The 26045-nt window shown below is 34.0% G+C and overlaps 1 protein-coding gene across 1 annotated transcript; it reads left to right on the top strand.

The window, feature by feature from the left end:
* Window positions 1–827: 827 nt before the first annotated feature.
* On the top strand, window positions 828–25693 carry LOC106055721 (uncharacterized). Its single transcript, XM_056012233.1, has 7 exons — window positions 828–1260; window positions 2638–2723; window positions 9969–10105; window positions 10202–10278; window positions 24893–25024; window positions 25220–25326; window positions 25461–25693. Exons 1-7 carry the CDS (start codon window positions 1028–1030, stop codon window positions 25526–25528), a joined length of 840 nt encoding a protein of 279 aa, XP_055868208.1. The 5' UTR covers window positions 828–1027; the 3' UTR covers window positions 25529–25693.
* The last annotated feature ends 352 nt before the right edge of the window (window positions 25694–26045 follow it).

The raw sequence follows: 26045 nt of genomic DNA, 5'->3' as shown, positions 1-26045 counted from the left end.
CTCTTTCTTCCTTTCTAACTCTCTATTTCCCTCACTCTCTTCCGATTTCTCTCCTCCTCGCTCTCTCTCTCTCTCTCTCCTCTCCCTTCCTTCATCACTCCGTCAAACGTCCTACATATTTCCTCTTTTTCCTTTTTTCACTCACTCCCTCCCCTCTTATCCCTCTCTTCTGCCACTACCCCAACCGATCTCTTTTACTCTCTTTCTCTTTATCTTACTCCCTTGTCTCTCAGTCTTCTCTCTCGTGCTTTCCTTTTCTCATTGTCTCTCTGACTCTGTGACTATACCTGTCCGGCACCTCTCTCTCTCTGCCTCTCTTTCTCTGTCTCTAACTCTTTCATTCTGTATCTATCTCTCTTACTCTCTCTCTCTCTCTCTCTCTCTCTCTCTACAACCTTACAAATTAAAAGCTCAACAAGATAAATAAACATTAAGATGTACTGTGAAATGTGTAGTTCTACAGAATGAGCCAATGTGCCTTTGTCTGTATGTTGGAAAGGGGGGAGGGCTGGATGGGGGGGCGGGGTGTTAATCTGGCGTAAATGTAAACAGTAAATGGAGACTCTGAGCTGGATTTTTCTTGAGGTCTATACCCTTTAGTGGTTAGGGTAATAACACATTAAAGTACTTTTCGTCTTTTAATATAAAGTTTTCGTTTTTGAATTTTTAAGTTTTAGATTATTAGTGACTACATCCTAGTCCAAACATCCCGCAGGACTATGGGCGTGGCAACAGGTATTGTATGAACCCGGGAACATCGAGACTATTAAATGACAGTCAAGCGCGCATATCGCATGACCAGGTAGTAGCCATCCGTTCTTTTTAAGGGTTGGGTCATGGACAGTTGTACGGTCGCCAATCCGCACCAGCCCTAAATTAAATATTTTAAACGTTTTGGGGTTTTAATATAGAAGATGGGATTATGTCAGGTGATTCCCGTAAGTAATTTTTCTTTTCAGGAAAACCCAATTCCTCGTTGTGACCATCCAGTTTGACAGGTACCATAATCTAGAATTCTAGATAGAAGATGGCGGTTATTGGTTTCAACCTGCTTTATATGTGTATTGGAATCTCACTGTTTCTGACATGGTTACTTGCAAACTATATTTCCTTCATTTGGGTTCTAGTCGCCTTTGTTCTCCTGTGCTTACTGGTCAATTACAAAAAGATTGAAATAGACGAAGAGATGGAATCGGAGAGAATTAAAGTCACAACTCAAGAGGAAACAGAATATTGGGCTAACTATCTGATTGGTAGATGGTAAGATTTAACTCGAATTTTTTGTGTTTATAAAGTCAGAACCTTAGTAATGTGTCTATAGGAGTTTTAAAAAAATTAGAATAATAACCTTTATTATGCTTACATTTGATGCAAGTCTAGTAAGATTAATGTAATTGTAGGAATGGGGAAGCAAATCAATAACCCATAGTTTCTATCCAGTGACATCCAGTCTAATGCCTATCGTTCGATAATTTCCAATAAGAATCAACAGAGGGGTCACTTTCTTTTTCCTAGAAACTGTGAGAGTAGAAAGAAAACACACATATAAACACACACACATCTATCTACACACTCATATACTGCCTGGTCGTGTACTGGACTGCTGTGACCAATACAAATACCATGCATGAACTTGCTGGTCATCAAGATGTAGAATGGTCTGCACGTCACAAACATAGATAGTACACATAGACTTGAGTCCGATTTCAGTAGACAAAGTAACGTTTATTTGATAAAGAGTAATATACTGTAACTTCAAGCATTCAGTTACAAATCATTGGTTAAATAAGAAATGGCACGACATCCTTCATGGTAGTTACATTAACATAATCCAACGTATTCAAATAGGCCTACAGCTACATCAGCATCACAGCAGTATCAAATAATAATAGAAGCTTTGGCTGTCTTTTCTTTCGTTCTACTTAAAGACTGAAGCGCCCACTTAATGACACGTCATTGCAATTGCCAATATCAACAAATCGTAAGGTCTATCTAGTTGCTATTATTATTACCTCACACTAAGTACAACTATAATAATCCACCACGTCCGCATCCCATAGGGTAACAAAAGCAACTCCAAAAATATGTGTACTGCTCCAAGTACCAAAGAAGACATCTGACTTTTAAAGTGAATTTAGTCATTCTCACTTCCTCTTTCTATGCAGAGGTTTCCCGTGCTTTCACCTTCTTGACCCAAGGGGAACAAATAACACTCAAACAAGACTGAGACTGTGACAAATAAATAAGGTTTTATCAAGATTGGTCAAGCGGTTTTTATTTCTATTCCTAACATACATACATACATACATACATATATACGCCTTACTTTCTACTTTATATAATAGATATATATACAGTGCTTTTTTGTAAAAAAAAAAAAAAAAAAAAAAAAAAAATTGCCGGTATTCAGTGATTAGGTGCCGGTACTCAGTGATTGATTGCCTCAATTTTAACTACTAATAAATTAATAATATACGTTAAAATATAAGAAAAGTAATACTTTTTTTCCCACATTCAAAAAGATGCCGGTACGCCGTACCGGTGCGAACAGTCACAAAAAAAACTATATATATATATATATATATATAGATATAGATATAGATATTAGATTGTCTTATTCTGTTTATTTCACATAAGCTGGGTTGTTTTCTCGGCCAATATCGAAGAAGCAGCTAGAAGTATCGCAAACAGGCGTTTGAGGGACATGACGTTCTCTTTTGCTGGTAAGTAAATTAAGTTTGTAATTGTTGGTTGACCAAAACATATGTTCAAATAGCTCACTGTAGTATAACTTAAATTTATGCTAATTTAGCGTTGAGAAAATGCTTATGACTGTGTAGATGAAACAGCATGTTAAGTTAACGTGAATAAACTCGAACTATTTCTAATTGATTTTTGGCCACTTGACTCTCTCGTTACGAGAAACAGATGACCCGTGCATCATCTGCTCCATAGATCGCAAGGTCTGAAAAGGGAACTTATATTGTTATAGCCTATCAACACAGTTTTATGCAATGGTTCTGCTTAAGAAGGCTGGTGCTGATTCATGGATACATTATCAGGCACCTCTCACACATCGTAATTGATTAATGCTTACTTAATATTTGACAAGGCCTCTAAACTAGAGAATAACTATAAAGATAAATATTCAATTTCTTAGACATCTACTTTAGTGCAATTGCCATGTATTCAAAGGAAAAACGCTATTCCGTTTCCTCTGGTGCCCCTAGCCATCCGTCTGTCACGTTTAGATAGCAAAGCTAAAGGCGCCGTTGAAAATGTAACATAATATTTTCTACGCATGCTAAAAAACTCGGCTACTTTTGGTCTTCTGAAAGTGAACTTAACACCTTTTTTTTAAAACGGTAGTCTACTTAAAAACGTCTAGAATATTATTGGACCTAAATGTAGTTAATTGTCACGAGTCGAGTCTGTGACCTATTTCGACCAGTTTCTAGAAGCAAGTTCAAACTAGTGCAAGTGTCCAGCGTAAACAAGTTAATTTTAGATATCCAATCAAAGAAAGAGGTTAAGGGAAAAAATAGCACACGTCAGCTTCTATAAGGTCAAAGTTACTAAAATAATTATCTGAGAAGGTTCCATGATTCTGGAACGTACGATCAAAGAAAGTATAAATAAGGGGAAAGTCAGTTAGACGGGGTCCTCGCTCGGTCCTCGCATAGTAGTAGTTCTTGTAGAGCGATGGTCCTCGCTCAGTCCTCGATTAGTAACAAGTTTTGTGATATTAGCGGGTCCATTAAGTAAAGTTTTAGTAGTTGAAGTTATATTAAGTGAAGTTTTATGTATCTTTAAGTTTTATTTATGAAGTGTCAAGTTGTTATTGAATTAAGAAGTTAATTTGATGTGAAAGTTGAAGAAGTTATTAAAGAAGTTTGAAGAAAATACAGAGAGATGTTTCTTTCTTCATTTCATTGAATTGTCAAGTTTGATAATATAATCCCCGGCAAGTGTGATCGTCATTTCCTATGAATTCATCAACTTATTAATACAATCCTTCGGCTAGTTCATCACATTAATTAATGGTGTTATGTGCAATGTAAGAATGCAAACCTACACACTGGATAGCCCTACATGTAGGCCTATTTGTATTCATATTTTAAAACACGTTAGGATTAGGGGCAGTGGTTCGTGTCATTTAAAAGTAATGTACATGCAGACCATTCCATAGGCCGATATTGCCTTAAAATTTCTCTACTGTATATATATTTTCGTCTACGTGTAGAAAATGATGCAATGTTCACGCTGTCATCAGACAGGCGAGGAATTGAACTTACAGATAATCATGCTTGATGAATTGAATATACTTTTGTTTTTGAACTAAAATAGGTTTGGGATTATTGATACTTAGTAGCTTCTTGTTTCTGATATCCACATATCAACTGGTCCCAATACTCTGCAAAAAAAAAAAAAAAAAAGTGCTGCTGTAATGTAAAAATTTCACCATTATGTTGAATAAAGTGCAAAGTTCGGTCGCATTAAACCTGCTAGCAGCCATTTTCACGTTTGGATTTTTATAGACTCGTAACGGTCTGACCTATGAAAAAAAAACTGATGGTATCTCTGAATTCCTCGTCCTTTTGTCTATAGAACTAGATCTGATTTAATGTATCACTAGGCTTAGTTAAAATTAAATACGAAGTCAAAGAGGTGTAGGGTGGGTATTGCCAAGCGTACTTTTCCTCGAGCGGATTTCTCCCCTAGTTACCAAGCTCGATCGGGCTAATGGAAGGCTCGAGCAGATCAAAGAAAATATATGTGAAACATGTTTTAATCTTTCATTTTCACTACGAAGTCATTTTCTTTTTACTCTAGCGTAATAATCCATTGTAACCTTTCCCACGTTCCACAACTTCTTTCACGTCTTGTTACTTACGTCAACCAAGGTCACCAGCGTGTTACCTGTAGAGCTGGAAAAAGCCTCGATTGGGGGAATGATTTAGAAGGGGAGGGAGTGAAGGAGGAGTGATAGGTGACCTCATCCTCTTTCCCACTCAGAGCGTATCTACTATTCCACTATTCAACCATGCTCAGTGGACATGTGGGGAAAAGGGGGGGGGGGGTCCATTCCTATTGATAATAACATTCTATTGAGACCATACCAAGCTCAGAGCAATTGATGTTAACAGGCTTGAAACCAGCTCTCGTCCAGACACAAGTATTTAGCGTAGCTGGTCGATTGATAATTGTATACACTAGTATCGCTCCTGCAACAGGTTTGGCAGCAGCTCCCGCAAGACACATTGCGTGGGCGTGTAAATGACGCATACCTGAGATCAGTAGGCCTAATTATATAGTCTTCAATTCTCTCCCATGATTAATTTTTTGTTAGTGGACATTTTTTTTTTAAATTTATAATATCACTATCTTAAAGATTCTGGCACTATTGGTATAAAGTAGAGATATTAAAAACATTATAAAAATATATACATATTTATTTACATTCGATTTTTTTTAAATTTTATTTATAGAACTATGTGTTTATAGATAAATATAACTATCTACAATAAATAAATAATAATAATAATAATTTTATTTATAAAGCGCTGTTAACAAACAAAATGTAGGCTCAAGGCGCTGTAATAACATTACAAACACAAACACGACAATGTGAATAAAACACTAATCTAAAAAAGTTTTAAACAAGTAGGTCTTAATGTTCTTCTTAAAAGTGGTATAGCATGTTGTCTGTCTGAGATCAATGGGGAGTGAGTTCCAAACCTTTGGTCCGTGCACTGAAGAAGCCCGCAGACCGTAGCTTTTGAGGGAGAAACGTGGCACCACTAAAAGCGTTGAGTCCATTGAGCGCAGGGCTCTCTGGGGGACATATGGAGTAATCAGTTCGCTCAAGTACAGGGGCATCTCATTGTTATATATACACTGATGACAAAGTGTGGCGACCTTGTAATCGATTCTCGCTTTCACGGGAAGCCAATGGAGCATGCGCAAGAGCGTAGTAGCAGAATCTTGTCTTGTTTTCATAAGTAGCCTACTATTCGTGCGGCGTTGTTCTGTATACGTTGCAGTTTGGCTATTTTGTCATCAGGTATACCTGCTAGCACGGCGTTACAGTAGTCAAGGCGGGAGAGTATGAATTCCTCAGCTAGCGTTTTTGTTGACTCCGTTGTTAAATATGGTCGGATCTGGCCTAATCTACGCAGCTGCAGATAAAGACCCTTGCAGGGCTGACTTATGTGTGGGTCGAAAGATAGTGTTGAGTCGAAGAAAACTCCAAGATTCCGCACTACATGGATGTAAGAAAGCTGGCAGTTCGTAATAAAAAGAGAATCTGTGCTTTCAACTTTCGAGACGTTGTTCCGAGTGCCAATCTTAATTATTTCTGTCTTATCTTCGTTCATATTGAGCTTATTTTCAACCATCCAGTTGCTAATAGACTATTACAAAGATGATGTACACATTTATATACAACAGATTTCAAAATACACAAAAAGATGTGTACATATTAATTTATAACATTTATGTTATATGTTATGTTACATCTAAAGTCTCTATAAATAAATGACCTCCATGTACATTTCATAATACGTATATACATTATGTACATTAAAGTTTTATACATAGCAGAATGTAGGGAACCTCTAAATTCAATGTAACTCTGCAAGACTGGGGCAACACCAGCTGCACACAAATTTAAAAGTTTCAACTCTTTAGCTGTCAAATCTTTGGCATTATGAGTGCAGATAGTGTGCCACCAAGAGTCACAAGTGACACAGAGAATCTAGAGGTCCCCACAGTCCCTTGTGCCACAACCCAAACAGTTTTCATTCTTGAAAATGCCCACGTCGTCAATCATCACATTACCCCCCTTTACCCATTCTTTTCTTGTCAATGGATCCTCATTTTCGTCTATGCCACAGTCTTTGCCTTGACCTCTGACCTACTTTGGCTGTTTTACTTGTCTTTTTCTTAGCTCCTTTGCTTATTTTCTTTCTTTTGGGATTTTCTTTTGCTCAGTCAACAATTTTCTTTTCTCTTTCTTTTCTTCTTCATTTTTCTTGTTTTCCTCTTCTTGCTTCTTTTTCTTTTCCTCTCTTTTTAACTTGTTTTCTGTTTTCTTTTTTCTATTTCATCTTTCTCATCGAGTCTCCCCTTTAAAACATTTCTGAACTCCTTCCCGCTGATTACCCATGGTAATGTTAGAGTGGTCTTGGACTTTTTCTTACTTCCTTTAACAAAAGAAGGTAGTTTGAATATACCATCATGTGATATTGTGGCTTTAGTTTGAGTATCATTGGTTGGTAGATCGTCATGTACTTAAAGGCATGCGCAACAGCTCGAATCAAAGCAGTAATTTTTTTCAAATTTAGTTTCATGATAACAATCAGGAAAACTATGGTTTTGTGGGTCTTCAAGTCTGGCAAAAAACATTGACAACTCAGATTTTGTCATTTCATCAAAAATGAACTGTGAATGTTCTTTTAAAGCAGTTTTTTGTTGAGTATTGAATTCTAGAGGGCTGGAGATAGGGCTTTCTGGCGGAGCTTCAGAAGTCGAAGTCTGGCAAACGACTGGTGATGTACATGGTGAATCGGTTGGCTCTTTACTAACTGGGTAGGCTAGAGGTGGGACTGGTGTTAAAGACACCTCTGGCTTCACAATACATGTAATGGTTGAGTCTATAGGCGTTTCTTTTGGATCTGGAAATATTAAGGGTGTGAGTGCTAGAGAGATGTGTTAGCATCAGTATGAGATGGCGATAAATGGATTTCTTCCTGCGAGGAAGGTGAGCAATCAAGTGAGTTGGGTGCAGCTGATTCTTGAATTGAAAAGGCCTCGACATCGATGGAAGATAGCGGTACAGACATTTCTACCTGGACTGTGGATGAAGGTTCACAAGCTGGTGTTTGAATAGCATTTTCTTCAGGCAAATACACTTAACTAGGCCAAAGTTTTGTGAAACTTATTACTTTGCTTGGGTTAAAGGGACAAAACAGCTATGAAACTGTTGGATGCTAACACTGGAGTAGTAACACTGTCCCACACTGGCTTAAATACTCCAGCAAAAGTTTCTAAGTTGACACCCTCCCCAACATTTGAAACATGTTTTTTAACTGCAATTTTCCACGCAGATTTAATGGCTCCAAAAAATGCCTGGTAAAGGGGCTGACATATGTGGCTGGCATGTGGGAGCAAGCAGTATAAGATTATTTTGTTTTCAGAACCAATAACTGAGGTCTCAAGCAGGGATGTGTGACTTGGGTGGCCATCGACAAGGAGTGTCATAGGTTTTGAGAGAATATTTGTAGATGGGATAAAGATGTCCCTGAGCCAACTGTAAAAAATAGCCAAAGTTACTTATCCGTTGTCGGACACTTGAAGTAATTAAGGCTTCAGGAAATTTTTCTAGCAAATTTTTCTGAGGGATCCTTTTGTAGGGATACATTAACATTAGTGCAATGTACTGCCCCGCTGCGCTGCAGCATGCGAGGACGGATACTTGTGATTTGGTGTTGGATGTGATTTGGTGTTGGATGTGATACTATACACATTTTTGGTTCCTTTGCTTGTCACAATCTGACGTGTCTTAGTGTTGAAGGCTAATCCGGTCTCATCAGCGTTGAATATACGCCCAGGGCTGGTGAATATTGTGTGGTCAGTTGGAACGTGTTGAACCATGACTCCACTGCCCCTGGTGACACAAGAGCTCTGTCTTTACCCAATTGCATGTTTGATCGTAAGGAATGTTCTGGATGCCTGGCAAGGAAACCATATAGCCATTGACGGTGCGGAAGTGGTACCTGATCTTCACTACCAGTCTTTCCATTATTTTTTTCTGGCTCGTATCATGGACCTCACAGTCTCCAAAACCTCTACAGCTGTTTTTCCAAAACCTAAGCTAGCCATCTGAATCAGCCATTCGGCTAGCTTGTTTTCTTCTTCTTTCGTTAGCAGTGTAATTCGTGGCACGAGAGGTTACTTTCCGCGAAGCTTGTCATGGAGGGTGGGCGCAGGTAATCGGAATGTCTTAGAAGCCTGTCTCAAACTCATTCTCTTTGCTTTCAAGTCATCAATTGCAGCTTTCAAAATCTCAACATCGTATTCATACCTGACAACTCCTTTCCCTTGTTTGCTTCCAGTCGACATTTTCATGGTAGCCGATGGGTCAAGTGTATTCAATTTAGAAATCTTAAAAACAAAAAAAATTACATCTAGATCTACATATATAGAAAATTACATTTAAATATTGATTTAATCTGCACTTTTAAATTAGAAATATTAATCCTGATAATCTACAAAACACCCTTACATTTTTACAAAAAGATAAGAAATATGTTTCTCGAGCTTACTAACACGCTATAGTTCTATGGTAAAGCTCGAAAAACCCTTATAAATAACGTCACACTCAATGACATATTTTTTATATCAAAAGAGTTTCCCGATATGTTTGTATGCCAAATATAGAATTCTCTTTAAGCTGATGAGTCATCAGATTTTAAAATAGCCCTAAGCTCATGACCCCTCCCATTTTTTACAATATGGTAAAAAAAATAAAAAATTCCATACCTCTCCTATTTGTCTTGACGATGAACTTTTCCTTGTCAAGGAAAAGGAAGCAAAACGTAGCAGTCGTGAAGAAAAAGGTACATGCGCAGTAGCAATATAGTAGTAATTTTGTAAACATTCAAATAAAAAAAGTTTTAATAATAAAAAGTGAACCGATCGAACCTCTAGACAAATCGGGGCTGCTCGAACGTCGCACTTTACTCTTCGTGGTGATAAAACTATATATACCTACCTTTTTACCTGCATTGCTTAATTAACAAACATCGAACCCACCGGGGCCGCCTATGTGTTTTTCTGAAAACAAAAACAAACTTTTTAAAAGAAATGACACTGACAACTTAAATTTTTGTTTATATGTTTTACTTGTGTGACTTCATGCGTGTCCATGTAAATCTACTAATAAATTATTGTCTTATGCTTCACAGAAAACCTCGAAATCACTTCTGTAAGCCTTGGCAAACAGACTCCAGTTTTAAGTAATGTTCGCGTGACTGATAATTTGCAGAGCCCATCACACAGTGTCTTTGCTACTGTATTTCAAAGTTTCAGACCTCCCCATCAGGTTGAGCAGAGTGTTTTATTGCAATAGGCCTATCTAGATTTTTTTCTTTGACCTAATTGTCACTTCTTGTAATGTAGTTTCGCTTTCTGTACACAGGTTACAGTGAAGGCAACTTTGACGTTGGACTCCACAGACATGGACATCGAATCGCATGGACTTTTTAAGACACCAATGTGAATACAAAGATCTTTTTCAAGTCTTTAGACTAGTTGGGGGGGGGATTAATGTGGGGTGTACGTTGATACGGGTTTATTGAGTTTTAATTTATCTATTAAATTTTCTACTATGGGCCTTTACACGTTTACACTTTTTTTTCTTCTGTTTACACTATCGGTACTTTTAAAAATAGATTAAACGATTCGGATTTAAGAGCCATTTTTTCCACACAGCTTTAGGCTACCAAGAAACTGGTGTGACTAGGCCCACTGTTGGACACTTAACATTGTTAGACATTTAGTTAGTATAAGAGACGCACCATAGCTGACGGACTTGGAACGCGATACTTAGTGACGCCACGACTTAGTTGAGTTCCTGATTATTTATGTTAATAAAGTCAATTGGTGTTAGGACTTCAAAGGGATAACTTGATAGTATGGACAGAGACTCAACTGTAGTCTTTTCAGCATTAAACTTCAGTAAAGCCTGTGTAATGGTTTGGACTTAGTTCTTCTATTTGTTACTGTCACCACCTCAAAGTTGGTGCCATAGAGTAGAAACCCTAATTCTGTATTGTGTATGTTAATTCCATATTGTGAATCTTATTCACAACCCATGTTGCACTAAGGTGAACACTTTTGACCTTAGGTGAACCAGAGAGTTAAAGGCAGTCAGTCCAGATAGAGATCTTGTAGCAAGCACTTGTATTGAGTCACTTAAGATATAAGCAGTAGAGTTAGATGTTTAAAGTAGTTGGTTATAGAATAAGTACTAAGTTGTGATATTCGTATATTACTATTGGATTAATACTGACCATTCCTGGGTCGAATTGTATGGTGTATTCACTATGTGGTGTTATATTAAACTTATTGTGTCTGCTACACCCAGCGTCATTTCATTATTCTGTGATTTGTAACAAGAACCCAATGTCACCACCACGCCTACATTGATAACCACAGCCACATTCATAACATATAAAACAACACAGTGACATTTTTGGTGTCAGAAGTGTCAGAAAATGACTATTAATACTGTCAGAAGTGTCAGCAAACAGCATTTATAGTGTCAGAAGTGCCAGCAAACATTTATGATGTCAGAAGTGTCAAAAAACAGTGACATTTTATGGTGTCAGAAGCGGCCGAAAACGACATTTATGACAGCATTGTTCAAAGTCACTTTAACATGATATGCTGAGACAACCTGCGTGGACGAAACTAGACAACCCTGATCTTACAACCTGTGTGGGTGAAACTAGACAACCGTGATACTACAACCGGTGTGGGTGAAACTAGACAACCGTGATACTACAACCGGTGTGGGTGAAAATCTAGTACTACAAGTCATTCAAGTCATCGTTTGAAGACAGCTGATATATGGTCAGTCGAAGTAGCTGACATATTCAAGAATCATCTACATCGAGTGCTCGTCATAATTCTAATGACACACTCCTATTGTCGCTGTCTAACAGCACAGTTAATAAGAGAGCGCTCTCACTCTTAGACCTCTCTTGTCGTCACTACCTAAGGTCATTTTTAGTTATTTATATTTGTTTCAGCAACTGTACGAAACAGTGGATTACCTATCAAGCACATGAATTATTTATTGGATTACTTGTCAACTATATGAATTGTTTAATGGATTATCTGTCAAACATATGAAGTATTTATTGGATTACTATTGTTCAAGAACTTGAGTACCGTATCATTTAACATTGTACTGTGGATTTAACAAGTGGATTACTTATGAACTGTAACATTGTACTGTGGATTTAACAAGTGGATTACTTATGAACTGTACCATTGTGCTGTGGATTTAACAAGTGGATTACTTATGAACTGTACCATTGTGCTGTGGATTTAACAAGTGGATTACTTATGAACTGTACCATTGTGCTGTGGATTTAACAAGTGGATTACTTATGAACTGTACCATTGTGCTGTGGATTTAACAAGTGGATTACTTATGAACTGTACCGTTGTGCTGCGGATTTAGCAAGTGGATTACTTATGAACTGTACTGTGGACATATTTTATGTGGAGCATCACCGGAACTTTATGTACAAGTCAAGCATCAAGTGAATATTTAAGGGAAGTAACTTTAATTACCCTTTAGTATTAATGAATATTGATTAGTTCTCTTTGAACTACACCACAATTTTTTTTCATTGTTTACATTTGTATTTATATATACATTTGACTTTAGGGACTAAATTTAATTATCTATTGAGTCTGAGCATTTATATTTTTTTTCAAGTAAGCATCCAGGTATTGGTAGGGACTCTTTAGATAAAGTAAATACTTGATCGTATAGCTGTATTAGTCAAGTTTGTATTTCGTCAAGTATCTATCATATTGTTAAACTCTTGTATTGATATTGTCTTGTTTACATTTGTTGAATTTTCTTTTGCGTCATAGTTATTTCTCATTGTAATTCTTTTGTCTACTATTTCTACTATCTTGTAATGTCTCTTTAAAGCAGACTGTTTAGTATCTATAGTGTATTTATGTTTGTCTAATTACTTATTAATATATAATATATATTTATTTTACTTCTTATTTCAACCTATTTTTTATTATTATCAACACTACACTACACACTTGATACACTATGGGATATATTTTGATTTGAGATTGTGACAAGATTGATTGTATATAATATATACTTTGAGCACATTGAACTATTTTGATACTATTGATACATTGATCACTATTTATCAGACTAATAAGGCTCACATAATTGTGAATTATTTGTTGCAATAAATTTTTACATTGCAAGTGGAGATACTAGAAATACATAATCACATAATTGATCAGTAAAGTATTACATTACGAACTAGACAAAGTACCAAGAATAACTTAAGATACCTCATAACCTCAATTGTTTCGCACAAAATATATATCTACTATTACCTGCAATTACTATTTGAGCTATAATAATTATTTATCGTACAATATTCATTTACAACTACCTAGTGTACACATATCTATTAATTAACTATATTACTAATTTGAATCTTTGAAAATGGCTGAGTATGAGAAACTAATAGAGATAGTGGAAAAACTAAAGTTAAAAGAAGATGATAGAGCTGCATTCATTAAAATTGAAATAGATAGAATTAGAGTAGAAAAAGACAAGCAACGGGAAGAAAGGCTACATGAAAGAAGACTGAGAGAGAAAGAACAAGAAAACTTAGAGAAAGAAAAAGAACGCCAGCATGAAATAAAATTAAAAGAACATGAAGAAAAAATGGCCAAGCTAGCAAAAGAAAATAAAGACAATTCAGCAAGTCAAACTTCATCTCATCATCAGTATCATAGCAAATTTAGGAACTTTGACCCAAAAGAAGACACATTAGAGAATTTTATTATTCAATTTGAATATATCTGTCAAACAGCAAATATGAATAGTGCACAAATGGCTCAACAACTTCTAGCTAACCTAAGAGGTGAACCACTAAACATCATCGACACACTAACTATGGAGCAAAGAAAAGACTACAACACAGTAAAACAAAGACTAATTGAACATTTTGGCAAAACGGAGGAGCACTATCGAAAACTTTTTAGGGAAATAAAACTAGCCAAGAATGCAGATTTAAAAAGAACAATACATGACATGCGCCAGAACATGACAAAGTGGCTACAACTCGCAAACTGTAACTTAGATGACCCCAAACAGATCTTAGATTTCTTTCTCATTGAGAATGTGCTAATTAATGTTACAGATGCAGCATTCTCATTCCTGAAGGAGAGAAAAATAAAAAATGAAGCTGAATTGATATCAAACTTAACATTATACAAAGACTCCCACCCAAACATCACCATTGACAAAAGGGAATTGTACAATGTAGCTGCAACAGTGACAGAAAACCATCCAAGAACTACAAATAAATTTAAATATGCCAAGAGCATACAATGTTTTTTCTGTGGCATATTGGGTCACACCAAAGCAGAGTGCAGAAAGAGAATGGCATCAGAAAAACAGCAACATGTAAATAGAAACCATAGATATGGAAGAGATAACAGAACTTTCCAGAGCTTCAGTCCTAACTATAATAGATCCTATCAACAACAATATAACAGAAGAACATGGCAAAGCTACAGTCCAACTAACAGTAGATCACATCAAACAAACAGAAGATGGCAAAACAACAGAATGTCTAGAAGAGATCAATTTCAAGATAGACAACATACTTACCACAATAACAATCATACCAGACAAAATATAGCAGCTGTAGCAACTGAAACACCAATAGAATATGAAACAGTAGCATATATACAGACAAAGGTAGCCAAATTAAAAGTGTATCCTGCCTATGTGGATGGCATTAAGGTATATGCATTACGTGACAGCGGCTGCACCTCAATCATTGTAAAGAAATCACTAGTAAAACCTGAACAGATACTTGAAGACAAGGTCATACTGACTTATGCGAATAAAGACTTATGGGAAGTATGTGAAACAGCATTAGTTTTCATTGAATCACCATGGTTCACTGGTCAATACAAAGCCATAGTAATGAACAACCCAGCTGAAGAACTAATTATAGGGAACATAGAGAATATAGTTGAACTATCAGAAGAAGCCTTAGTAAAATGGGCTAATAGTGTAAATCAAGAAAACATTGAGTTAGCATCAACTACTAATTCACATGATTACAACAATGTCAGTATACATGAAGCAACTAAACAGTCAATTACAAATGCAAATAAAATAGATGTAGAATGTCAAACTCATTTGCTAACAGAAGCATCTAAACTAAATAAAGATTGCCAAACAATTAACACACAAACAAATGATAGTGAAATACAAACAGATGAAATACAAATAGATGATAAAGATAAAGCTAAAAAACAAGAAATACAAAATGACATTAACACTAGCTCACCTAAAGTAATAATAACAGAAGAAATATTAGCCTTGACATTTAAAATAGCAAACAGATAGAAGTATATGATCTAGAAGTCAATTATCAGGATGTTGTATGCATAGTTGATGAAGAATCCACAATCACTTTTGTAGAGCCCAATTTAGTAGAAAAAGAAGATTATTTGAATGATATAGCCATTGTAACCTTACCAAACTCTAGAAAGATAGAATGTAAAACTGCCATTGCTGAAATCAAATCATCATTTATAAAAGGGAAAATAAAAGTTGTAGTACTTGAAAATACTATCAGTCCAGTAATTATTGGATCTTATCCAAAAGTTAAAGTGCATCAAAAGCCAGTAATACATAAAACAATATGTTTTTATGACCTGTCTGATTCTGATTTTCAGAAAGAAATTTTTCAAATAGTACAAGATATAACTTGTGATTTTGGATATAAAAAAGTTTGGAAACATCCAGAACTTGGAGAGTCAATGTGGGTACAAATAAAAAACTTTGGCCATTACAAAGAGTTATTACATAAAATATACGGAACACCAATTAAGGGACTCACAATTAACATCAGTGTTGTTGACTTAATACATCGCATCTGGTAAACATTGAGCATTACTCTGTAAACATTGAGCATTATTCTGTAAACATTGAGCATTATTTTGTAAACATTGAGTAGTATTTGTAAACATTGAACTAGAACTAAGACTTCATTTTTTAAAAAACTCTATTTGTAGCAAACTTTGGAATTTGATTACTTCATTGTAACCTACATTTTTTTTCACATTCTTTTGTCAACAAGAATAACATTTTTGTACTCAACAATGTAAACAAACATTGAATTTTTTCCCCAACTTACTCAGTACCTAGCTTAATTTTTTCCATACAATGTAAACATTATTTTTTCTCATTGTATTGAGAACAACTTTGACAATTTTTTTTTCCACAGCTATTGTAAACAAGATTGGAATTTTTTTACTATGTCATTTATCACAATTATATAACTTAGTCACATTTTTCAATACTATTGAAAAAAGGAGATTGATTCATAATGTAACTTATTTATTCAATGTCAATTAGTGTAATTAAATATTGACATACACTTGTATTTTTTGAAAACATTTTTGTCAAACTATTCTTATGGACTATATTTTTTGTAACAATCATTGATGTAAACAAGAAGATTGTTGTACAAACTTTTTGATATTTCAAGTACTGAAAGAGACACTTGATATTATTTTTTAAATTGGACTTACACATTTTTTTTCACAACAGATTAAAATAAATACAACTAAACCATTATGATGTTATGCTTGTATGTATATGCTTGAACAAATTAATGTAACCTCAAAGATTGTATCACAACTGACACATTTTCTCAGTTGAAGTTTTTCGACAAAGATTTTTTTGAACTTTGTACTCAATAATTATATGATAAACAATGTAACATTAAACTTTTGCCATTACTAGCTACAAATTATTTGAACTGTCATATGGAGAAATACTTAATTGAAACATAAGGTGCATGCAACAAGCACCATGAAAGATATTTACTTTGATTTCATGTTGATACTTTTGAGCAAACAATATTTTGATACTTGAATTATACATATTTACTTGTGTAATATTAATGCACAACAATTTTTTTATGGAGATATCAAACCTCATATTGAAGTAAATGGATACATTGAATTTGTAACAATGATCATTAATCAATTTCATCTTGAATTTTGACACATATATTTTGAATTTTTCTATACTTATCACTTACATATTGAGACTTACTTGTAACATTTTCTACATGATTTGTACATATTGTACTATTGGTGTTAAAAAAAACCCAGACTTCTAACATTTCTATAGTGTCAAAGATTTTTTTATAAATAGATATTGTGAATAAAAACTTGTATTAATTTTTCACATTGTGACATAGGAGATTGTCATTGAAATTTTCGTCACACTTTGCACATATTATTATGAAAAGACTTGTAAATATTGAACACATTTGAACATTGATGTATATATTAGAACCACATGTAAAGAATTATTTGGGATGTTAAGTATTTGACTCAGAGAATTATTTGAATTGCCTTACAAGAATATGATGAATTAGAGAATTTTGCCCTTGTATGAATTTTTTTTGATTCAGCAAATATTTAGTGTAACACTGTCATATTATATATTTTATTGCAAGTTAGTAGTTCTATTTGAACTCTGTAATTGTACATTTCATAGACCCCAAGAATTCCAATTGATCCTACTTATGATAATTATGTCATCAAGCTGAAAAAAATTTCTTCAAAATTTTTTTCAAAAGGGGGGTGATAGGTAATGTCACCACCTCAAAGTTGGTGCCATAGAGTAGAAACCCTAATTCTGTATTGTGTATGTTAATTCCATATTGTGAATCTTATTCACAACCCATGTTGCACTAAGGTGAACACTTTTGACCTTAGGTGAACCAGAGAGTTAAAGGCAGTCAGTCCAGATAGAGATCTTGTAGCAAGCACTTGTATTGAGTCACTTAAGATATAAGCAGTAGAGTTAGATGTTTAAAGTAGTTGGTTATAGAATAAGTACTAAGTTGTGATATTCGTATATTACTATTGGATTAATACTGACCATTCCTGGGTCGAATTGTATGGTGTATTCACTATGTGGTGTTATATTAAACTTATTGTGTCTGCTACACCCAGCGTCATTTCATTATTCTGTGATTTGTAACAAGAACCCAATGTCACCACCACGCCTACATTGATAACCACAGCCACATTCATAACATATAAAACAACACAGTGACATTTTTGGTGTCAGAAGTGTCAGAAAATGACTATTAATACTGTCAGAAGTGTCAGCAAACAGCATTTATAGTGTCAGAAGTGCCAGCAAACATTTATGATGTCAGAAGTGTCAAAAAACAGTGACATTTTATGGTGTCAGAAGCGGCCGAAAACGACATTTATGACAGCATTGTTCAAAGTCACTTTAACATGATATGCTGAGACAACCTGCGTGGACGAAACTAGACAACCCTGATCTTACAACCTGTGTGGGTGAAACTAGACAACCGTGATACTACAACCGGTGTGGGTGAAACTAGACAACCGTGATACTACAACCGGTGTGGGTGAAAATCTAGTACTACAAGTCATTCAAGTCATCGTTTGAAGACAGCTGATATATGGTCAGTCGAAGTAGCTGACATATTCAAGAATCATCTACATCGAGTGCTCGTCATAATTCTAATGACACACTCCTATTGTCGCTGTCTAACAGCACAGTTAATAAGAGAGCGCTCTCACTCTTAGACCTCTCTTGTCGTCACTACCTAAGGTCATTTTTAGTTATTTATATTTGTTTCAGCAACTGTACGAAACAGTGGATTACCTATCAAGCACATGAATTATTTATTGGATTACTTGTCAACTATATGAATTGTTTAATGGATTATCTGTCAAACATATGAAGTATTTATTGGATTACTATTGTTCAAGAACTTGAGTACCGTATCATTTAACATTGTACTGTGGATTTAACAAGTGGATTACTTATGAACTGTAACATTGTACTGTGGATTTAACAAGTGGATTACTTATGAACTGTACCATTGTGCTGTGGATTTAACAAGTGGATTACTTATGAACTGTACCATTGTGCTGTGGATTTAACAAGTGGATTACTTATGAACTGTACCATTGTGCTGTGGATTTAACAAGTGGATTACTTATGAACTGTACCATTGTGCTGTGGATTTAACAAGTGGATTACTTATGAACTGTACCGTTGTGCTGCGGATTTAGCAAGTGGATTACTTATGAACTGTACTGTGGACATATTTTATGTGGAGCATCACCGGAACTTTATGTACAAGTCAAGCATCAAGTGAATATTTAAGGGAAGTAACTTTAATTACCCTTTAGTATTAATGAATATTGATTAGTTCTCTTTGAACTACACCACAATTTTTTTTCATTGTTTACATTTGTATTTATATATACATTTGACTTTAGGGACTAAATTTAATTATCTATTGAGTCTGAGCATTTATATTTTTTTTCAAGTAAGCATCCAGGTATTGGTAGGGACTCTTTAGATAAAGTAAATACTTGATCGTATAGCTGTATTAGTCAAGTTTGTATTTCGTCAAGTATCTATCATATTGTTAAACTCTTGTATTGATATTGTCTTGTTTACATTTGTTGAATTTTCTTTTGCGTCATAGTTATTTCTCATTGTAATTCTTTTGTCTACTATTTCTACTATCTTGTAATGTCTCTTTAAAGCAGACTGTTTAGTATCTATAGTGTATTTATGTTTGTCTAATTACTTATTAATATATAATATATATTTATTTTACTTCTTATTTCAACCTATTTTTTATTATTATCAACACTACACTACACACTTGATACACTATGGGATATATTTTGATTTGAGATTGTGACAAGATTGATTGTATATAATATATACTTTGAGCACATTGAACTATTTTGATACTATTGATACATTGATCACTATTTATCAGACTAATAAGGCTCACATAATTGTGAATTATTTGTTGCAATAAATTTTTACATTGCAAGTGGAGATACTAGAAATACATAATCACATAATTGATCAGTAAAGTATTACATTACGAACTAGACAAAGTACCAAGAATAACTTAAGATACCTCATAACCTCAATTGTTTCGCACAAAATATATATCTACTATTACCTGCAATTACTATTTGAGCTATAATAATTATTTATCGTACAATATTCATTTACAACTACCTAGTGTACACATATCTATTAATTAACTATATTACTAATTTGAATCTTTGAAAATGGCTGAGTATGAGAAACTAATAGAGATAGTGGAAAAACTAAAGTTAAAAGAAGATGATAGAGCTGCATTCATTAAAATTGAAATAGATAGAATTAGAGTAGAAAAAGACAAGCAACGGGAAGAAAGGCTACATGAAAGAAGACTGAGAGAGAAAGAACAAGAAAACTTAGAGAAAGAAAAAGAACGCCAGCATGAAATAAAATTAAAAGAACATGAAGAAAAAATGGCCAAGCTAGCAAAAGAAAATAAAGACAATTCAGCAAGTCAAACTTCATCTCATCATCAGTATCATAGCAAATTTAGGAACTTTGACCCAAAAGAAGACACATTAGAGAATTTTATTATTCAATTTGAATATATCTGTCAAACAGCAAATATGAATAGTGCACAAATGGCTCAACAACTTCTAGCTAACCTAAGAGGTGAACCACTAAACATCATCGACACACTAACTATGGAGCAAAGAAAAGACTACAACACAGTAAAACAAAGACTAATTGAACATTTTGGCAAAACGGAGGAGCACTATCGAAAACTTTTTAGGGAAATAAAACTAGCCAAGAATGCAGATTTAAAAAGAACAATACATGACATGCGCCAGAACATGACAAAGTGGCTACAACTCGCAAACTGTAACTTAGATGACCCCAAACAGATCTTAGATTTCTTTCTCATTGAGAATGTGCTAATTAATGTTACAGATGCAGCATTCTCATTCCTGAAGGAGAGAAAAATAAAAAATGAAGCTGAATTGATATCAAACTTAACATTATACAAAGACTCCCACCCAAACATCACCATTGACAAAAGGGAATTGTACAATGTAGCTGCAACAGTGACAGAAAACCATCCAAGAACTACAAATAAATTTAAATATGCCAAGAGCATACAATGTTTTTTCTGTGGCATATTGGGTCACACCAAAGCAGAGTGCAGAAAGAGAATGGCATCAGAAAAACAGCAACATGTAAATAGAAACCATAGATATGGAAGAGATAACAGAACTTTCCAGAGCTTCAGTCCTAACTATAATAGATCCTATCAACAACAATATAACAGAAGAACATGGCAAAGCTACAGTCCAACTAACAGTAGATCACATCAAACAAACAGAAGATGGCAAAACAACAGAATGTCTAGAAGAGATCAATTTCAAGATAGACAACATACTTACCACAATAACAATCATACCAGACAAAATATAGCAGCTGTAGCAACTGAAACACCAATAGAATATGAAACAGTAGCATATATACAGACAAAGGTAGCCAAATTAAAAGTGTATCCTGCCTATGTGGATGGCATTAAGGTATATGCATTACGTGACAGCGGCTGCACCTCAATCATTGTAAAGAAATCACTAGTAAAACCTGAACAGATACTTGAAGACAAGGTCATACTGACTTATGCGAATAAAGACTTATGGGAAGTATGTGAAACAGCATTAGTTTTCATTGAATCACCATGGTTCACTGGTCAATACAAAGCCATAGTAATGAACAACCCAGCTGAAGAACTAATTATAGGGAACATAGAGAATATAGTTGAACTATCAGAAGAAGCCTTAGTAAAATGGGCTAATAGTGTAAATCAAGAAAACATTGAGTTAGCATCAACTACTAATTCACATGATTACAACAATGTCAGTATACATGAAGCAACTAAACAGTCAATTACAAATGCAAATAAAATAGATGTAGAATGTCAAACTCATTTGCTAACAGAAGCATCTAAACTAAATAAAGATTGCCAAACAATTAACACACAAACAAATGATAGTGAAATACAAACAGATGAAATACAAATAGATGATAAAGATAAAGCTAAAAAACAAGAAATACAAAATGACATTAACACTAGCTCACCTAAAGTAATAATAACAGAAGAAATATTAGCCTTGACATTTAAAATAGCAAACAGATAGAAGTATATGATCTAGAAGTCAATTATCAGGATGTTGTATGCATAGTTGATGAAGAATCCACAATCACTTTTGTAGAGCCCAATTTAGTAGAAAAAGAAGATTATTTGAATGATATAGCCATTGTAACCTTACCAAACTCTAGAAAGATAGAATGTAAAACTGCCATTGCTGAAATCAAATCATCATTTATAAAAGGGAAAATAAAAGTTGTAGTACTTGAAAATACTATCAGTCCAGTAATTATTGGATCTTATCCAAAAGTTAAAGTGCATCAAAAGCCAGTAATACATAAAACAATATGTTTTTATGACCTGTCTGATTCTGATTTTCAGAAAGAAATTTTTCAAATAGTACAAGATATAACTTGTGATTTTGGATATAAAAAAGTTTGGAAACATCCAGAACTTGGAGAGTCAATGTGGGTACAAATAAAAAACTTTGGCCATTACAAAGAGTTATTACATAAAATATACGGAACACCAATTAAGGGACTCACAATTAACATCAGTGTTGTTGACTTAATACATCGCATCTGGTAAACATTGAGCATTACTCTGTAAACATTGAGCATTATTCTGTAAACATTGAGCATTATTTTGTAAACATTGAGTAGTATTTGTAAACATTGAACTAGAACTAAGACTTCATTTTTTAAAAAACTCTATTTGTAGCAAACTTTGGAATTTGATTACTTCATTGTAACCTACATTTTTTTTCACATTCTTTTGTCAACAAGAATAACATTTTTGTACTCAACAATGTAAACAAACATTGAATTTTTTCCCCAACTTACTCAGTACCTAGCTTAATTTTTTCCATACAATGTAAACATTATTTTTTCTCATTGTATTGAGAACAACTTTGACAATTTTTTTTTCCACAGCTATTGTAAACAAGATTGGAATTTTTTTACTATGTCATTTATCACAATTATATAACTTAGTCACATTTTTCAATACTATTGAAAAAAGGAGATTGATTCATAATGTAACTTATTTATTCAATGTCAATTAGTGTAATTAAATATTGACATACACTTGTATTTTTTGAAAACATTTTTGTCAAACTATTCTTATGGACTATATTTTTTGTAACAATCATTGATGTAAACAAGAAGATTGTTGTACAAACTTTTTGATATTTCAAGTACTGAAAGAGACACTTGATATTATTTTTTAAATTGGACTTACACATTTTTTTTCACAACAGATTAAAATAAATACAACTAAACCATTATGATGTTATGCTTGTATGTATATGCTTGAACAAATTAATGTAACCTCAAAGATTGTATCACAACTGACACATTTTCTCAGTTGAAGTTTTTCGACAAAGATTTTTTTGAACTTTGTACTCAATAATTATATGATAAACAATGTAACATTAAACTTTTGCCATTACTAGCTACAAATTATTTGAACTGTCATATGGAGAAATACTTAATTGAAACATAAGGTGCATGCAACAAGCACCATGAAAGATATTTACTTTGATTTCATGTTGATACTTTTGAGCAAACAATATTTTGATACTTGAATTATACATATTTACTTGTGTAATATTAATGCACAACAATTTTTTTATGGAGATATCAAACCTCATATTGAAGTAAATGGATACATTGAATTTGTAACAATGATCATTAATCAATTTCATCTTGAATTTTGACACATATATTTTGAATTTTTCTATACTTATCACTTACATATTGAGACTTACTTGTAACATTTTCTACATGATTTGTACATATTGTACTATTGGTGTTAAAAAAAACCCAGACTTCTAACATTTCTATAGTGTCAAAGATTTTTTTATAAATAGATATTGTGAATAAAAACTTGTATTAATTTTTCACATTGTGACATAGGAGATTGTCATTGAAATTTTCGTCACACTTTGCACATATTATTATGAAAAGACTTGTAAATATTGAACACATTTGAACATTGATGTATATATTAGAACCACATGTAAAGAATTATTTGGGATGTTAAGTATTTGACTCAGAGAATTATTTGAATTGCCTTACAAGAATATGATGAATTAGAGAATTTTGCCCTTGTATGAATTTTTTTTGATTCAGCAAATATTTAGTGTAACACTGTCATATTATATATTTTATTGCAAGTTAGTAGTTCTATTTGAACTCTGTAATTGTACATTTCATAGACCCCAAGAATTCCAATTGATCCTACTTATGATAATTATGTCATCAAGCTGAAAAAAATTTCTTCAAAATTTTTTTCAAAAGGGGGGTGATAGGTAATGTCACCACCTCAAAGTTGGTGCCATAGAGTAGAAACCCTAATTCTGTATTGTGTATGTTAATTCCATATTGTGAATCTTATTCACAACCCATGTTGCACTAAGGTGAACACTTTTGACCTTAGGTGAACCAGAGAGTTAAAGGCAGTCAGTCCAGATAGAGATCTTGTAGCAAGCACTTGTATTGAGTCACTTAAGATATAAGCAGTAGAGTTAGATGTTTAAAGTAGTTGGTTATAGAATAAGTACTAAGTTGTGATATTCGTATATTACTATTGGATTAATACTGACCATTCCTGGGTCGAATTGTATGGTGTATTCACTATGTGGTGTTATATTAAACTTATTGTGTCTGCTACACCCAGCGTCATTTCATTATTCTGTGATTTGTAACAAGAACCCAATGTCACCACCACGCCTACATTGATAACCACAGCCACATTCATAACATATAAAATAACCCAGTGACAGTTACATGTGTAGGTCTTGTTAATTGTTAGTTAAGTGCATTGAATACACCCGTACAAGAAAGCCAGACATCTCCAGAGTTATCTGTCGACAGCCATCAACAGTTATAAGGGCAATGCCTATCACACCACTCTTTGACCAGCTTTTTTTTACTCCCCAGACACTCCTGTTCTCACCACTGATACACGCACAATTCTTTGTCCCACCAGCAGTAAACTGTCAAAGCATTTTTCAATAATCACATTTTCTTTTCTATGATCAGAAATGCCTTTGACGCTAGTGCAATTATAAAGGGTCTCACTTTACACGGAAACGTTGAAATCATTCTAAGCAGGGAATCACGTGATGTTCCTTTTCCACATTTTTCAAAAGCCAAAGTCTGTTTTGCCGAGGTGTAAGTATACTGCTTTATGGTGTCTGTATCAAGGAGTAATTAAAGGTTTAATGTTTCTGGAGTACGAGCATTAATGCCTGTGTATACTTGAGTTTTCTCTTGTCTCTCCAATACATTGCTGAATTGTAATAGTTCTATCTATAGCATCATATTTTTAATATTTAAAAAACTAAACTATTATGAATATTTCTATAGACCAAAGCTTCATACTAACGTCTACATATTGAAATTTGTTAACATCATGAGAATACCTTTTCTCCAAGATCACATCCTTCAAAGTCTTAAGTCAGGACTTGAACAAGGTAAAAGCCAAAGTCCAGATAAAGTCAACTTTTAATGTGTAACGTAATAATTGTATTAATAGGACTAGTGTACTAAGAAAATCAAAATTTAAATGTCTTTGAAAATACTAATAACTGTATTTCTTTAATACCAGTAATCTCACCCAAGTGTATCGACATTCAACTGGACAGGTGTTGGGGATCCAGTGATACGAAATGTTAATTTAATAAGTAAGTCGAAGGTTTTCTCAAAACTAGTATAGTTACGTTGTAAAGCCTACAATTACACCCCCCCCCCCCCTTTCAAGATTTTCAGCATTCCAGTTTATAAGCATACTAGCTTTAAACACGGGTATATCTTTAGACAAGACTTATTTATTTTGGCCAGTAACAACCTTCCTTTTGTTCCCCATCTCCCATTAAAACTGACGACACCCCTTAAAATAAGTATTATTGAAACGGCCTGCACTGATACGTGTACCGGTACTAGTATTACCCACAGGCAATTAACGCCCGTTGTTTTGTTGACCTTCACTTGATTTGAAGTCATGGCGTTAGCATGTGTGCAAAAGTACAAACATGTCAAAAAAAAAAAAACCCTTCCATTTTGGTGTAATGCACAAATTGTAAGACAACTACACATTCAGATTTTATTGCAGCATTTTTTAGAGTTTAAATGTTGCTTAATTTAAACATTTTTTTTTTTACCCTGTATAACATCCAATGTTTAATAAATATAA

Source organism: Biomphalaria glabrata, chromosome 15, assembly GCF_947242115.1.
Source record: "Biomphalaria glabrata chromosome 15, xgBioGlab47.1, whole genome shotgun sequence".
NCBI classification, from domain to species: Eukaryota; Metazoa; Mollusca; class Gastropoda; family Planorbidae; genus Biomphalaria; species Biomphalaria glabrata.
Note: the sequence above shows the minus strand (reverse complement) of the source record. Positions and strands in the feature narration are given on the sequence as shown.

Coding starts and splice junctions, on each gene's coding strand:
- LOC106055721 (XM_056012233.1), top strand. CDS start 1,028: ATGGCGGTTATTGGTTTCAACCTGCTTTATATGTGTATTGGAATCTCA. Junction 10,106..10,201: donor GTTTCAGACCTCCCCATCAG/GTTGAGCAGAGT, acceptor TTCTGTACACAG/GTTACAGTGAAGGCAACTTT. Junction 25,327..25,460: donor TAAGTCAGGACTTGAACAAG/GTAAAAGCCAAA, acceptor CTTTAATACCAG/TAATCTCACCCAAGTGTATC.